The sequence below is a fragment of the Coloeus monedula genome, assembly GCF_965178545.1.
Source record: "Coloeus monedula genome assembly, chromosome: Z".
NCBI lineage: Eukaryota > Metazoa > Chordata > Aves > Passeriformes > Corvidae > Coloeus > Coloeus monedula.
Genome location: NC_138822.1, coordinates 73,534,169 through 73,551,608, shown reverse-complemented (window position 1 = coordinate 73,551,608; position 17,440 = coordinate 73,534,169). Strand labels below are relative to the sequence as shown.

Below are 17,440 nucleotides of genomic sequence, written 5' to 3'. Positions count from 1 at the left end.
GACGAGATGAATAGTGCTCCTCCCTGGCCAGACAGAAGCGAAGCATGGAGAGTCCTGACACAGCAATACACTCTGTAAATGCCTACACACTGGCCAAAGAGCCCAGACCCACCCTTCTGTACCTGCTGAGGCTTAGTGCACCTTCAGGGAATGCTTTGGTGGGGAGCCCAGGGGAGGTTCCACAAGGGGGCCTTGATACAGATTTTGGAGATGTCCATCTTCCAGTCAGCTTTGCTGAACCCTTGTAGAAAGGGGACCATTTTTTCCTAAAAAAACTGGGCAGGGGAGCCCAGAAACAGTGCTTGACTACCCACTGCCCCTTGCCTAGGGCAGCAAGAGACACTGCAGGACAGTCGCTGATGTCCTGGAATGAAGGACGCTTTTCTAGCTGTGAGACCTGAGCTTTCTTCACTTTGGTGAGCACTTTGAATTATTTCCTTGCAAACAAAAAAGCTGATGCAGCTTCCATATTGAGCCTCATTATTACAGTGTCATCATTTTTTCTGTTTGCTCGGGCCCTGTTACCAATTTTGCCCTCAGTTTCCTTTACACCTCCAACCTGAAGCTTTTTTTGGTGCAGCCAGGGCTGTGCCAGAGCTTGCTCTTCTGTTTCAGGCCCTCAGCTCACCTGTAGTTAGCCACATCTGTCAGCCCTGTGCACGGCCCTGCTTTACGCTCCAGTGTGCGTCGATGTATTCAGCCACAGAAAGTGTGCAAAGGAAATATTTAACACCTCTTTATCTTTCGTTTTCCACCTTTGCTTTGTCCAAAGCCTGAAAAAATGCGAGATGTGCCACTTTGCTCTCAGGAGCCAGGTTTTGCAGGATTAGTCTTCTAAATCACAGTTTTTTCTGGGTCAGCATTGCCTGTGCAGGACTTCATAGAGTCACAGAAGGGTTTGAAGATCAGCTTGTCCCAACCCCCCTGCTATGGGCAGGGACACCTTCCACTAGGCCATGTTACTCAGAACTCCATTCAGCCTGGCCTTGAACACTTCCAGTGATGGGGCAGACACAGTTTCTCTGGGCAACCTGTACCGGAGCTTCACCACCCTCACAGGGAAGAATTTCTTCTGTATATCCAATCTAAATCCACCCTCTTTTAATTTAAAAGCATTGCCTCTTGTCCTGTCACTACAGGCCTTGGTAAATAATTTCTCTCCATCTTTCTTAAAAGCATCCTTTACATACTGAAAGACCATGATAAAGTGTCCCCGGCGCCTTCTCTTCTCTGGGATGAACAACCCCAACTCTCTCAGCCTCTCTGTGCAGGAGATGTGTTCCAGCCCACTCCTCATCTTACTGGTTTCCTCTGGACTTGATTCAACATGTCTGTGTCCTTCTAATGTTGGGGCTGAATGGAGGGAGGGTCTCACAAGAATAAAGAAAACTGCTGGCAGTGCTGCTTTTGATGCTGGTAGTTAAAGAATAAGCAAAAGCAATCATACTTAATAGTTCATACCTGGAAGATTTTTCTCCCTTGGACCTGTGCGCCTCTCCTGGGAGCCAAGGGGATGCCAGGACTAAGCCATGCTCTTAGGGAAACCAGCAGCACAAATCACATGAGCCGAGTCAGGAGCACAGCCCATGAAACATGCTCCCTTTCCCAATGGGGTTTACCAGGTTTGCCAAACGAGCTGGCGGGGCTGATCAGAATGTGCTCAGTGCTGAAGCGGGAAGCTGTTTCACAGTAAAAGCTCAGCAATTATCTTTACCTTGGCTTCCTGCCCGCTGCCACCAGCCTGCTGTGCGTAGGCATGTTTACATTTCCCCTCGCTGAGGTCCCGCTGACAGGCTGTGGGGCTGCTCGGGGCCAGCTATAAAGGAGCGGCGCGGGTTTCGCACACACCCCCACTGCACACATGCAGCGTGCTCAGGATGACACAGCCCAGTACAGTACTGAGCATTTTCGCCATGTTCCTCCACACCACTTTTGGGGAAAGTGGTTGCACCTCAGCAGACGGTGATGGTGAGTCATTTCGTCTTCATCTTTCCACTCACGTATCATCTTGAAAATCCTCAGTTAAGAGCTCCAAAATGCAACTGCCTGGTTAAATACATTAGTGTTTTAACTTCCAGTCTCTCTATAGTGCCAGTGCCTGAGGTGGAGCTGGGGGATACCTATTTAATTTAATCCCCTAATCTGCTGTCCTTGTAACATTCAAATCCATATGAAATAAGGGAGACCACAGCTGTATGCACAGGGCATGCAGGGCCAGACCTATTAAACCTTGTTGTAGCTAATGTTCCTGTGGGGAGTTATGCCTGGGCACAGGGATAACTTCACCCTTCTGCAGCCAGTGGTCGCCCTGAGCTGCCATTACAGAGGAGTGACGTGCCGAGTCTCCTCCAAGTAAAATGTTTTGATGTAACTCAAACTTGTTCCAAACTGTTCCACATCAAAAGCCAAATTTTTATGTTTTCTTTAAGCAGTTTCATCAGCTGTATCTGGGATATAGTCCCAGTCTCCCTTGTAGAATGGCTGATGCAGCAACTCAGCCGTGGGGTTCTCACAGCTCATCACTAACAGCATTCATCCCTTACTCAGCAAATAGTAATAAATTAATAACTGTTTAAATTTAGCCTTTCTGTAGGTTTTATGATCTCATTCAGAGAAGTGAAAATTACTTAGCAGCATCAAGATCAAATATAAAAACATAATAAGCAGAAATAAAACCACTGTTTCAGGCTGCCATTCCTTTTCTCAACAGGGAGATGAAAAATTTGATTTAGAGATTCAGTCCCAAATCTGTTAAATTCTTATTTGCCTGATACTAAACAAACAGCAATGACAAGAGTGTGCACTATGCCTGAAGGACATGGGCTATCACTCAGACACTGGTAGTTTAGAGCTCCATTGTTTGGGAACAAAAGAGTTTTCAGTTTTTAGCAGAATGGTTGTGTTCTTATGCTATCTCTCAGGGAAATCTAATTTTTCCCTGGGTTTATTTTAATACGTGTATCTAGACAGTTGTACATACCTATATACGTACATAGGATATGCATGATAAGTTTTTTAATTCAGAGAAAACAGGGACTGGCTCAGAACTGCATCTAACCACCCTGTGGGTTTTATTTGTCATTTATTCATACAACTGGCAGCTGTTTAGAGCCAGCTTTGGAAAGCACCTATGGTGATGAATGTTCAATACTAGTGATTTATTATTGATGTCACTGAAATCTTCAGGGCTTCCCAAAACCAGATATGATCAGACCTTTGCTTGCTTTCTCACTAACACGAGTAAATCATAATTTCCTTAGACAAACAGATTCAAAAAATCCCCACTGAGCAATTAGAAGCTTTTATGATTTCTTCATCAATCTCCTGGGTTTGGCCAACAAACTAAGTAACTCGGGGTAAAATCACCCATGACGGATGTTTGACTTTCACTGTTTGCCACTCTGACTCACTCTGCCTCCTGACAAAGTGTCCCTAGCCAACTCAGGCATGAAGTTGCCCTTACGGGCACTCATATGGGCGGATGAGGGAAGAGCTAATTGCAGCACTTGCCTCCATCTCCTCCTCTCTTCTGAGCATCTGACTGCCTCCCAGCTGCTGTCCCCCAGCCAGGCAGAAGAGGTGGAGACCCCCAGAAGGCCTCAGAGAGCTACAGGCAGAGCTAAGGAGGGGCAGGCAGGGAGGGTGCAGCCAGGCACGAGAGGCTGTGGGGTCTCATGGGCAGGACACCTTCAGTGGTCCTCCTACCCACATTTGTACGGTTTGTTCAGCCCACATCTAAACTAAAACAGGTTCTGCCTGAAACACATCAGTGCTAAAGGTCTCACATTACTCTGTCCATGGAGACTGTCAGTGCTTAGTTGTGCCCTCAGTGTCACATGTTGTCGTCAGTCCTGGTGGCTTTAGAGCATAAAGCTGAAGCACGTCCTTAGCCTCTGGTAACACTCTTCATAAAGGCTCCTGAGATTCCTGCTGTGGTTTGAACCATCCTGCTGGATGCTGTGCAAACCCAACAGAGAATAATTTCTGTGAAGGATCTGCCACGGCTGTAGCTATGAAAGCAGTTTTTATCCCACTTTAGAATCACTCCTTCCCAAGCCCTGCCTTGATTCCACCAGAGCCAGGTTCATGACTCTGCCTGGTCTAGGCTTCTCAAGACAAATATTACAATGGCCTTGTAAATTTTTAACTGAGTGAAGAGTCCTTAGCAGTATGAGTCATGTCAGACTCACAAAAACCATTTATATAGCAAATACATTTGTGCGTGGTGGTTCTGAGGTTTAGGGCAGAAGTGAGGCTGAGACTATGTGCATACTTATGTCAGACAAAAATTAGTCAGCCCATGGAAAAACCACAGCAAAAACAGCATTTCAAGTTGCTTGCTTAACACTGTTCCTGAGGTTCAATTATCATATATTCTATGGTTATTATGTTATTTCTATGAATAAGGAACCATATAATCACAATGTGAATGTTCAGTGTCTAAGAGGTAAAGTCAACTTTCCTTCCAGTGTGGCACCAGAGCTGCGCTGTATTGGTTAAACCTTGAATGGCTGTTTGAACTGCAAGACTAAACTTTTCCTTTCTTTTTATTTTGCAACTAGACTGATAGAGAATTAATTATAGTCTGTGTAACTTTTCAGCAAATCAGTAGTGAATAATTGCATTTTTTTTATATAAGCCATTTATTAATAGGATGATTGTCAGGTTTTTGTGTTGATGAAAAATCCAGTATATATAGTTTGCATATATGGAGATCACCAAGCAGTCTTATACAAAGGAAGATTAGTCATCCTAATCTTTAAGTTTTAGTATTGCCTTGAGCATAAAGCAAGTCCCTGGTAGTTGCAAGCAAAATGTTAAGAGAGGTTTAGAACATGACATATCTGTGCGTGTCAGCTTTGGGTGTATATATCTATACAAAATATGGTACATTGGTTTTTTCCATTTTAAACAGATTCATTTCAGCTTACTTGGTATCCCTCAAATTTTGAAAACACTTACATTTTTATGCACGCACTTTTACCCACAAATATGCAACACTATGTGGTATGTATTTCTGTACAAGTATGTCTGCCCTTAAGGCACATGGCTGCACTGGACAAGACTGTCACCTCTGTGAAACTGCTGCAGGGCTTGTACCAGAGTTGGGCTGACCTCTGTGTCTCTGTCTTGAATGTGATGGTTAAATGCAGCAGATTTTTACAGGATCTGTTGTGTCTGTGTCTGTGCTGCACAGGTTCTCCCCTCAAAGCAGCAATGCTGGTACAGGACACTGTATTTGTGGTCCTTCAGGGAGATCTGGGGTCCCTGAGTTATGCTGAAAAGACCAGTAATAATTTCTTAGCACCAGTTGCTTATGGTGACAAATGGCCACTGAGTCTTAGCTCATGGGGGAAGAGATCTGCCCGTGGATTAGCACAGCATCAGATGCTCCTATCCCATCACAGGTGCTGGTGGCAGCAGTCCCCTTCCTAGCCTCTGCCTGCACTTCTTTTGTGTTTTTCTCTGCATTTCTGACTGACTTCTGGACTTCTTCTCTTACTCAAAATCTGACTACAGATGAGAGAGTTGACCATTATTTTCTCTGGGAGGGATTTTCCATTGGAAATTTTTCAACAGGCATTTCTCCACTCCGTTTGCGAGTCTGAGTCACTGATGCCCCACGGCAGATAGCAATAGGACAAGGAGGAACAGTTTTTAACTGTGAAAAGAGAGATTTAGATTAGATGTTAGGAAGAAATTCTGTACTTAGAGGGCAGTGAAGCTCTGGAACAAGCTGCCCCAAGAAGTTGCAGATGCCCCATCCCTGAAAGTGTTCAAGGGCAGTTTGAAAGAGCCCCGAGTAAACTGATCCAGTGGCTGTCATTCCTGCCCGTGGTGGGTGAAAGTAAATCATCTCTAAGATCCCTTCCAACCCAAAGCTTTCTTTGATTCCACAATTACTTTTCTCACTGCATCAGGTACCCTACATGGCAAGGATCTGTCTGAGGAATGAGTAGCAGAGGACTGAGCAGGGGATCGAGGATAATCCCTTGACTCAGGAAAGAGGCTTATGTAACATGACAGCTACCCTTAACCATTGGTGAAAGGAGTCAGAGGCATTCCTGCCCCTGAGATCCATTCAAGGAGTCATGACAATAACCCTTTCCCTATCCACTTGGCTACAGTGGGTGAGGTTTCATGAAATGAGGCTGAACTGGCAGTTTCTGCCAGAAAGGACACCTCTCAGAAGCATCAGTTTTTGCTTCACTGGCCACATACCTGCCAAGTATAGGATTTTAGAATTACGCCCTTAGTCAAATCAAGATTGTGTTATTAGTCATTGAAGCAAATTTGCAAGAAGCCATGCATTCTGGCAGAAGGTCTTATATTTCCCTCCTCAGCCCAAATTCTTGACATTTCAGAAAGCTTTTCAGTACAACCAAAATGTAGATTAGCTTTCTCATGGCACACATATACTCTTGCAAGTGGGGGAACTTCATCCTGGCATGCAGGGAGAGCAACCTTGAAAGGTGCAAACGGCTTTTAACTTCATTTTGGACAAGGTTTCTTTGCTTCTTACAAAACAGGTGGGTTGATTCTCCTTCTTTCAGGCAACCACATGAAGAAAAAGCATCCCATACAATGGAGCTGCCAATCAATACACTCACAGGTCTACTTCAGTAACATCTTGTGAATATCTCCTTAGGGACTCTCGGGGATGATGAGCCAGACAATTTTGACATTGATTGCTTCAGCCAGCTGGAAATTAAGGACTCCTTTAGCAGCCTGACCTGCAATTTCACCGAGCTGCCTCCTTACAACACTAACTATACCCTGTCTCTGTGGTAAGTACTGTCAGTCTGTCCTTCAGTAAACACCTGGGAAGGGAAATGCTGAGCACTAGTGAGTCACGTTGCCACATGCAAGGAAACAGGGGCAACAAAGCTAGACAAAATCCTGCTTCAGAGTGTCTTGCCAAGGTTGACTACTATATTCAGCAAAGGAGAAGAGTTCACTGAAGCAGAACATAGCCGCCTAATGAGAAAAAGAAAGCTGGAAGGATTTTTAAAGCGGACTATAATGTCTCCAATAGTTCTGATCTTGCCTCTGTTGCTCCAGAACACCTGTAATATGGATGTAGCCCAGCATGAACAGAGAACTTTTTACTTTAAATTAAATAGTATGTAAAAAAATATTTTTGAAGACAGAGATCCTTGCCACAGAGAATTCTTTAGCAGAAGGTTCATTTTCCACATCAGAGAAAATGCCTTTATCTAGGTTAAGACAAAAATTCAGCTATTGCCTTTGCACACACAGACATGCAAGAAATACACTAGAACAAGTACACAAACCCCCAACAGCTACCAAACACATCAGTCATCTCCACTTCCTATCAAGGCTGTGAAACTCTTTCCACCTTTTCTTTTCACTGTTGCACCAAGCTGAAAATCAAATTTTGTTTCTTGAGCATACTGACGCTTTTCCCTTTTTCTGTTTTTCCTGAAACTCAAAGTTATGTGGCAGCCAAAAAACGAAGCAGATATTTTTTTAAAAAATCTTCATATACTAATCACTAATTATTTCCTTTTTTTCCTCATAGTTTATTAGAATTTTTCTATTTTCATGGGACTTATTATAGGTTTTGACTGAAGTTTTATGGCAGTTCTCAAACATGAGAGCCACAGAAATGGAAAAAAAAGTTCTGAAACTGCCATGTGATTCCTTCATGGCCAGGCTGACTGTTGATCCTCATTTGCTACCACTTAAGTCAGTGAGGAATTTCTCTTATCTTCAAAGAGTGTCAAAACCTATTGCCCCGTACTTAAAAATAGCAGCAGTAAGGTAGTTTTTAAAGGTACAAATGTTTTAACACATATACCTCCAATTAAATAATTGCACTTTTTTCTCCATGACATGGAGAGCTCCATGATGCTTAATGTGATTCACATCTCTTTATTTTTGTGCTCAAAGACCAGAAGGAAAAACACTATCAGTCTCTCAAACTCCTTATTTGCATTGCATTATTTCTTATTTCACATGGAGTCCCACTTCAGAGAAAGTGAAATCAGCAAGCAGGATTCATCCTTTGTGGTAAGTAGTCAAGTTATAATAAGGCTGAGAAGAAATTAATGTTGTGTCACTTTGGCCAACAGTACCAAGGAAGACAACAATTATGCCTGCTCCAACATGAAGAAACAGGAAGATGCATTCTTCTTACAGTTCAATGATATACTCTCAAACAGAGATGTTTGCATGTACTCTGAGACAAAGAGAAGGGTCTGCAGGAGTCTGGTTGTAACTGACATTGGTGAGACACATAACATTTTGGATGTTTTTGAGTTATAGGGGTTACTGGGGAAAAAATAGCCCAGCAGAAAGCCTAAGTGCCAATTTGGATGACATAGAGGCACCATAAAATAGTGTCTTAGCAGGATGTGTAGCCTGGACTGGGGTGTTACCAGGCTGTGGTGTTTCAAAGCCAAACATGATTAACCTCCATTCAAAATGTGTAGCTGAATTCTGGCTTATTGTGACACTGCCCAGACTGGGACATAGACTGAATCCCATCCATGGCTGAAGCAGCTGTTCCTGTGTATGGATGAACTGTCAAGCAGGGCCATTTTGTTCATCTCTGACTAGGGACAATGCAGTTTAGGGACTGGCCACCCCATGGACAGCATGAGCCCAGTAGCGCTGGGAACACAAGGTTGCAAGATCTCACTTCACATCGTGGTGTATCCTGTAGTCTGAAGAAGGTGCATCCTGCACTGATGACTGTGAACCAGCCAGTCAAAGACACACCAGGGACCTGCCTGAGCCAGGGAATAGGAGACTCCAGGGGAAGAGGGCATCCACAGAACCTACTGTTCTTGGTAACCAGTCTCATTCAAGGGTGGCAGAAAAGCCTGTGTAGGACAGATTCTTCTCTGTTCTTCTCTGGTGCCACATTGCTTTGTCTCATGTTGGCAGTAGGCACTGCAACATCCCTCTGTTGTGAAGCATTTCTGCCACAGTCCAATAGTTTTGTAATAACCTTACACTACCTTTCAGTTTACAAGGGAACCTGAACCATCTCTGGCAGTCCCTACTCTAAAAACTGTGGAAGGACTAAGTGTTTAGGGGTTGTAGAAGGAGTGAGGACAATTTATAGCTAAATGTGTTATCCAGAGAGGAGAGAGGTGTGGGCTGTCTGTTGCTGTGAGAGTTGATGTACTTACACAAGGTGAATTCAGGAAACCTCAATGTCACAGCCACAAGTCCCTGCAGGTCTCAAGCACATCCAGCTCAGGCTCAGCTTGGGGAGAGCCCTGATGGCTGCATTTCAGATTTGATGTACTTGCACTGATAGTCTTTGGCACAGTCTCCTGCAGACCAGGTCAGGTGTGGGCTCATAGCAATGGTCTAGAGCCACAGCCCCCTCCGCTCTATCTAACACTGTCAGACTTTGTCCCTTCCTCTGTCCCACTGCCGTGAGCCAGCCTCAGTGGTACCTGAGCCCAGTTTGTTTCCCAGTGCCTTCTCCCAGCTGGGTTTTGCCAGGGGACCTCCATCGCAGAGCACTCGCTAGAGGGACTGAATTTCAGGCTTTCAAGCTGCCACAGGGGTGGGCATGCTCAGGAATTGCTTTCCAAGACTAAATGCCTTATCCCTCACAGGCACCTCCCCTGCTGGTCAAACTTCTCTAGCATAACAAAACCAAGCCCCTCTCAGGATCAGGGTGTAAGGATGAGCTGAGATTCAGCATGAGGATTGCCCAGCTCAGGACAGCTCTTGCTCAAGATAGGTCACCCTGCAGGGCTGTTACTTGAAGTAGACTTCTTTTACATTTCAAAGCCTGTTCATTTTCTAGTACCATTATTCTGCTCCTGTTATATACTGGTTTGTTGTCATTTGCAGTTAAGCCCGAAGTTCCTTTCGCTATAAACATCACATATGAAAGGGAGGCAAATGAGTATCTTATTCGTTACTGTACACCACACTCAAGGAAGAAATACTTAAAGGACAAATTAGTACACCAAGTAGCCTATCGGCAGAAGGAAGGTACTTGGAAGGTAAGTGGTGATGTACTGGTGTGCTTGCACTAATTTCCAAAATTAAGCATTATGATAATTACCTGTACCATGCAAAAATGGCCACATCTGCACTTCTGCAGATCTCCATCTGAAAATTTGGAAAGGTGCAATATTTGGTATTTGGATATTTCATCAGTCAAAAGAGGTTTCCTTCATTTGAGTGGGAAGAGAAGACATAAGGTGTTGAACCATTCTAAGTTTGCTCTTTGCTGTGGTGATTTTGCTGGTTTTTTCTGTGCTCATCAGTCAGCAAAATGTGTGACCTCTTTACTTATTTAGCAAGTTTCCTCAAGTCTCCTTTTTCTCTCAGTCCTTCCAGGCTTCCAGTGCAGCCCTGCAGGCTATCTGAGGCAGCAGCTGCCTGTGAACTGGGTCTGATTTGGGCTGCCCAGCCACAGGGATCTCTGTGCCCTCTGTCACCAGGGCAGCCATGCAAAAGCTAGTCACGATGTTTGAAAGCCTGGAATACACCTGGGTTTTACAGAGGGAACACAGTGTTGTCCACAAAAATCAGATTATTTACCTGAAGTGCACCAACCCAGTAATTACACACTTGAAAGAGACATTGATTGTTCCAGCCTGGGTGCTCAGTGGTATTCCACAAATCAAGCACACCAGCTGCAAAAACTTTTTACTATTTATACATTTTAGCAAACAAACTAATTAGTGTTTGTTGGCTACAAGGTACATAGTTCTCTTATTAATTAGTGTTCTATCAGTTAATGATTCTCTCATGCCTCATGCTAATTAGCCCACAGGCTCAGTTTTGTCTTCTTTTGAGTTAGTGGCTCTTGTGACCCGGTGGGCCATGAGTCAGCAGTCGTGATCTGCTGCTGCCAGAATTACCTTCCACGCAGTCTGAACTGATTCAGCACAGTCACTGAGTTGTTTTTATTTGTTTCTTCCTTATCTTGGGGGTTCTGCCAAATGTCCTCTATTATGGCCCATAAATTCTGCACACTTTGTGTCCATTACCAGTGCTACATCCTTCTTCCCAAGTTTTGTTAACCTCCCCCAGGTCTCAGATCATCAAAGCATGCCAAGACCCAAACCTTAACAAGGCAATTCTACCCACAAGTAATTTTTTTTCGAACAGCTGGACATCACTTGCTTATTAACTGCTCTCTATTTCACAGATTAAATCTCCCTCCTTGTTGAGTAGGCTTGAAAATATACAAAGATCAAACATCAAAGAACTCAAGGGTAAAAAAATGGACTCAGGCAGCCAAATACATTGAAATGGAGAGCACTGGAGCTGCACTGCAGGATTTCAGCTCCTTCCCTGTAACTGCCCTTTCAGACATTGTCTTTTTATGCTGCAGAAATGTATTTTTTCCCCATTTCTCTTCTGAGCCTTTCCAGGGAAGTATATATTTCCTACTGCAGTGTCAGCTGCTGCAAAGCACAGTTAATACTTGCAGCTGTTCTCCAAAAAGCCTTTACCCGGCATTTGTCTCTCTTCTCAATACTATCTGGACTATGCCTCTGTTTAACTAGGCTGATGCCCTGATAAGCACCTGTGTCATAGCTAGAGAGATGGAGTAAAGAGCACAGCATTTCAGGGATGCACCTGATCGCACATATTTTGCTGAACTTGAGGATAATTCTCCACTGTCTGCTGGAAAAATAACTGGATTTTTTGTGTCTGTGTGTGTTTAGACAATAGAGTCACCATACCTTCAGATAAAATTGCTGGGGAGAAACCTTGAAAGTGAAGCATCGTATGAGGTGAAAGTACGTTCTCAGCCCGATGGAGATTATTTTAAGGGCACATGGAGTGAATGGAGCACTTCCAAGAGCTTCAAGACAAAAAGAGAGCATGACTCCATGGAGAGCTGTAAGTGCTGAAAACACTTTAGTCCACCTGGAGGAAAGCAGAGCTGGGGGCCTGGGCTCCCTGGCCAGTGTCAGCAGCAGCAGGGATGAGAGAATGGGGAGGGAAGAGCCCACAGCCACAGCAGGATCAGTCCTCACAGACACAGGCACTCCAAGGAGGTGACTCACAGAACAGCTGGATTGCACTGGTCTGGGGCTGGCTCTCCATGAAAATTTAAATCTCTCTGGAGGGCAATAAGGTCAGAGGAAATGCTGCCATGAGAGCATGAGGGCGTGGGTGCAGAGGGAGATGAAGGCTGACTCACTGCTTGCTGCTGGGTGGCTTACAAGGAGAAGGAAGAGCTTGCACCAGGCATTTTGGGTAAGGCACAAGGAGCTGTGAAACACAAACCATTTCAGTAGCCTGGGTTTGTGTGTGAATGTGGCACTTGAATCACAAATGCAACACAGGATAAAATCTCATCACTGCACATGAATAATATTTGTGGTGCTTGGGTCCCTTCAGTCCCTAGGGGCACCTCAGCATTACATGTGTTAGAAGTCATCTCTGTACTGCTGTGAGGACACAGTGAGTGCTGGTTTCAACACACTGGAGGTGACAGCACATTTCAAGCTGCTTTAATCCAGTCTGTAAACCCAGCTAAAAACTCAGCCAAGTGCTGATGCTCTGGCAGCCTGTCTTTTACCTCCTTCACAGAGGCAGGAGAAATGAGCCATTGCACCAGCCCAGTGACAAGCAAGTGCAATGCTTGGTGTTAATTCCTAATTTATCGTCTGAAAAGACATCACAGTTGTGGTGGCTTAACAGTGAGACATTTACATGCATTGGCTCATGTTCTTTGTTTTCCTTTAGATAGCACTGTGGCCATGATTATACTCTCCATCCTGGGATTCATACTGTCTATTGTTATGATTGCACTGATCATAATTTTTTGGGAAAACAGGTAATCTCTTTGTATCAGAAAAGGTATTGGAACCCAATACTGTTCTGACAGTCTTATTGCTTTCGCTGTTATACTTGTGAACTATTCTCTCTCCATCTCTGGAGTTCTGTATCAAGCTGATGGTAAGCAAATGGGCAATACAAGAGACAGTGTTGGCAGGCAGAAGATGACCTGCCACTTGGAGCAGTTTTCAGTCTTGGGCTCAAAACATTGGGACCTTTGGCGAGCCAAAGTCACCACAAAATGCTTACAAACTCAGTGTTCCACTGGAGGCAAATTTGGCTCACAAACTTCAACCAAAATCCAGAAAAGAAAGGGACCTGTGGGTTTCAGTGAAGTCCCAAGAAGTGTGGAAACAGCATTCCAGAGTGATGACCTCTTTCCCTTTCACAGGCTAAGTCAGAGGGGTGTTTGCTCTGCAGTACTTTCAGAAGCAGCAGGGCAGAGCCCTCTGCAACAGAGGCTTGATGGTGTCAGACACCAGCCTGGCCAAATCCAGCCAGTCATGAGGTGAGATCAGGCAGAAGTGGGACTAGGGATACATTCATTGCCAAAGCAGTCATTGGTCTGCATTAGGGTTTTTTCATATATTTGCTACACAGCAGTAGATAGATAACTGTAGATATGTTTTTAATGACATGGCTCACTAGAGCTGACAAGCTTAAGAAAATGAACAGATATGTAGATAATCTTATGAAACTAGGATCTGATGGGAAAAAATCCAAGTTTAACAATAGAAGATGTACCCCTTGTAAGACAGAAAGCCCAGAACTGTTCAATGACATTCAGAGCAGCCTGTCCATGACACCCAGCTCAAGAGAGGTGGCTGTGTGTGAGCTGCTTTTTTGGGACATTGCTTGGGCTGTGCTAACTCCAGAGTTACACATGGGGATTACCTGGCAATGTTAAACATGGAGATTACCTGGCCAGTGCTAGTTGACCTCAGCCAACCCATGCCACAAACAATTTTAATAATGGAACATTTTAGACCACTGGAGTTATCAGCCCTGGTGCTACTTTGTTCACAAGTATAGAGATAACTTGAGATTTCTAGTTCTTGTGTTTTACTGTTGCAGGCAACCTGCAGTTCTCTAACTTTTCTACAAGTGTTGCTTATAGAAAACTGCAGCAAAAACAGCTCAGACTTTTTGATCCCAGATATTTCCATTTTAAAAAGAAGAGGGATTTATACATGTGTGTGTATATACAGCCAAACAGACACATAAATAAAATGAAATGCATATTCATATACATGTAGATTTATATTTATATCAATGCAATGATTGAATATCAGTTGGACAATATTCTCTAGATGCATCACAGCTGAGGGTAGCAGGCAGCACAGCATGAGCACTTTGCTAATCAAGGCAGTAAAAATGAGACCTGTGGAAGGTTACAGGACAGATGTCTGAAGCCCAAATTCCTGGCCAAGGAATGGGACAATATGCCATTCTTTGAATTAATTTAACACGCAGAAGCAAGTGTCAGAAAATTTCCACTTTAACTACAGCATCTTCTTGCACTTGCAGAAACCAGTTTCATCATGCAGAACCCTGTTAACACAGCCAGATGAAAACAAGCACAAAGCTCTTTGCCAGCATAATTTGCTGCCTTTCCAGTACTTAGTGAGGTGTCTTCTTTTGACTGTAACAATTTGTGTACTCAAAAGAAGAATGACTTTTTGGTGACCTTTACAACTCCTTTTCTCCTCTCTGTTTTATTCTGAGACTTCTCTGTCTTTATTCTGGGTAATCTCAGCTAGACCTAAGGCTTTGTGAGAACTTGTACAAATGATGCAAAATTAACCTCTAATACCTCAACACAGCCCTCTTATGCTGCTTTTTGTCTATTGTTGCTGTTTCAGGATCAAGCCTGCTGTATGGCCAAACCTTCCTGACCACAAAAAAACCCTGGAGCAACTATGCAGGAAGCCAAAAAATGTATGTTCTTCCTCTGTTCTTTCCACCTGAGTATAGGTTCTTGGGGACAAAACTAATGCTCATGAGAGGCACTATGTGCATTTTCTGCATGAACTAGGACATGTTTCAGAAATTCTACATTTCACTGAAGAGAGCCCACATTTTCTCATGCAGATGTCAGCCAAGGGTATGGAAATAACACACAATTGAACTAGTGCCTGAGGTTTGACTTGTGCAAAGTAACTACAGAGGTCTTGTGAAGTTGATGTATGAAGAAAGGCTAAGGGAATTAAGGTTGTTTATAGAAGGAAAAGAAGCTCAGGATGGGGAATACTACCTACTATACTTCCAATACCTAAGGTGTATGTAGAGAGCTGGGGGAGGTGCTCTCACCACAAGGCTGTATGGTGACAGGACCAGAGGCAAGAAGCATGTGTCGCTTCAGGGCAAACTTCTTCTGGATATAAGGAAAGAATCTTCCTTGCAAAAATAATTTAAAATTGTGTAGCCTGCCCAAAGACAAGGTAGGTTCTCCTTTGGGAAAATGTTTAAGGCTTGTCTTGATGGAGCCCTGAATAGCCTAATCCAAGTCCTGCTTCTGGCAGAAAGTTGGACTCCACAGCTCCTTTCCAACCAAGATGCTTTGGTGATTTGATGAAACTGTGATCATGGGTCTGAATGGGGAACTTTCATTAGCATCCCTGGTGATGTCCATGCACCCTGACCTGGCCAGCAGCATTGTTCATACATCATGCAGTATATGAACTGCTTTGGCAGTTAAAAGCCAGATGGACAAAGGCTACAAACCATAAGATGTGGGATTAACCTGTTGTCTTAAAACTACATACCTAGTTCATTTTTTTTCACAAAGAAAGTAATTAGTGCTGTTCACTCCAGGTACATTATTAGCATGTTCTTTATTTAATAGGAGACCTAACACAGCTCTCCCAGCCCCTGGGCTCCCCAGTTCAGGGATTCCTAATATGTTTCAGAAAGTCATTGCAAATTTTTACTTCCCTTGCTGCTAAATTAGGAAGGTAAAACTGAAAGAAACCACCTGGGTGGGCACACTCCTTCCTGTGAAACGGCAGGCATGGTGTCTCAGAAAAGTCCCTGAAACATTGTATAGAGCATAAAACACTCTCCAGGGGTACTGCCCAGAGGAGGACACAGGATAGATCCAAGTTAATAGGGAAAGGGATTTTCAGCCATGTGATAGCTTATTCTGTGCTAACCTATTGTTCAGCCTGCTCAGGGTTACCTCTAGAGTTAAAGAAATAATAAACACTCTTCTAAAATCAAATAAATTATCAAAGAACCTTTTCTCTTAAGCTACTACCCACTTTTGACTAATTGTGCTATTCCCTTTGCCACACAGAATTTTGATATAAGCTTTAACCCAGACAGTTTTGGTTATGTTCATATCCATAAAGTGGATGGCCTTTGGGCAAAAGCTGAACTGGAAAATTTTCTTCAGCCATCAACTGCTCCAGAGACAAGCATTCCAGAAAAATTCAGGAGTGGATCAGACCTGAAGATGATCCCTGCAGTGGCAGACAAAAACAACCTAAACCCGCCCATGTCTTACGGAGGAGTCTGGCCAGCTGAAGCCCTGCACAGGCTCCTGGGCACCAGCCAGTTTGCAGTCACCGAGGGCAGCTGCAGCTCCAGCACCTACGAGGTTTGCCACAGCAACAGGGTGCCTCTGCACAACGATGGTTTCAACCTTTTCTCCACACCTTCCCTGGATCCTTCTGGCCAGACCCATCCAGAGCCCCTAAATGACGACACCATCTCCCAGATGCTGCCTAACAGTGACATGAGATCACCAAACAATGAGGAAGCCTATGTCACAATGTCCAACTTCTACAAAATTCAGTAAATCTCACAAGAATTACAGAATGTCTTTTTTTCTCCAACACAAGCAGGATGCTGAAGCCTTCTTGTTTTGTTTCCCTATATCCTGTGAGTTCCCACCTCCCTCACACACTCTGCTCACAGTGAAATGCTATACCTGCAAGGAAGTGGGTTCTCCTACATTCCAGTGAGAAGGAGCCTATCTTGGCACTCAGTATGCTGCTAGCAGTCTCACTGCAGCAGAAATTGAATTTTGATTTTGATCTTCAAATGTGATTAATCCAGAGCAGTGACAATGCAGTCCCAGCTGAGGATCACAGCATGTCTCAAAGAAGTTAATGAACTCTTTTGTAACCCTCTTGGTTACAGAGTTAAGCTCTTATTAATGCCCTAGCAAGAAATATGGCAATAAATTCCACTTAAATAGAGCCCAATCTCTTCTAAACACTGGTGGGTCAAGACTAACTCCCCCCCAATCAGTCTAAGTCCATGAGTTTGCAAAAAGACAGTAAATTAGAGTTGCTATTCAGCATTAGGTGCCTGGGGATTCACAAGCCTGAGCACCACAATGAGTGGCAGCTGAGTGCCCAGCAAAAACTTTACACTTTAGGGAGATATTTCCTGAGATGGATTTAAATTTCTGGGGTTTTTTTATGAGACACAAATTAAAACAAAGCAAACCCTAAATGCCACTACTTTTTGCTATTGGTAGAGATCTGCACTTAAGCCAATTAGAGGATCCACAGGTACTTCTGCTAATATTCAGTATTTCATGTACAAACTGTGTGAAGCGAAGTCCTTTCTCTTCCTAGAAGCTGAATTAGGGCTGTAAATTGCATGATGCTGTCTTTTTCTGCAGCTCTTATGC

General features: G+C 43.8%; 1 protein-coding gene across 1 annotated transcript; it reads left to right on the top strand.

The window, feature by feature from the left end:
- Window positions 1-1,877: 1,877 nt before the first annotated feature.
- Window positions 1,878-16,756, top strand: IL7R (interleukin 7 receptor; the record flags this gene model as incomplete). The annotated part of the gene is made up of 8 exons (XM_082301393.1): window positions 1,878-1,968; window positions 6,650-6,788; window positions 8,097-8,251; window positions 9,841-9,995; window positions 11,676-11,853; window positions 12,706-12,796; window positions 14,661-14,736; window positions 16,094-16,756. 8 exons carry the CDS (start codon window positions 1,878-1,880, stop codon window positions 16,595-16,597), a joined length of 1,389 nt encoding a protein of 462 aa, XP_082157519.1. The 3' UTR covers window positions 16,598-16,756.
- Window positions 16,757-17,440: the final 684 nt, after the last annotated feature.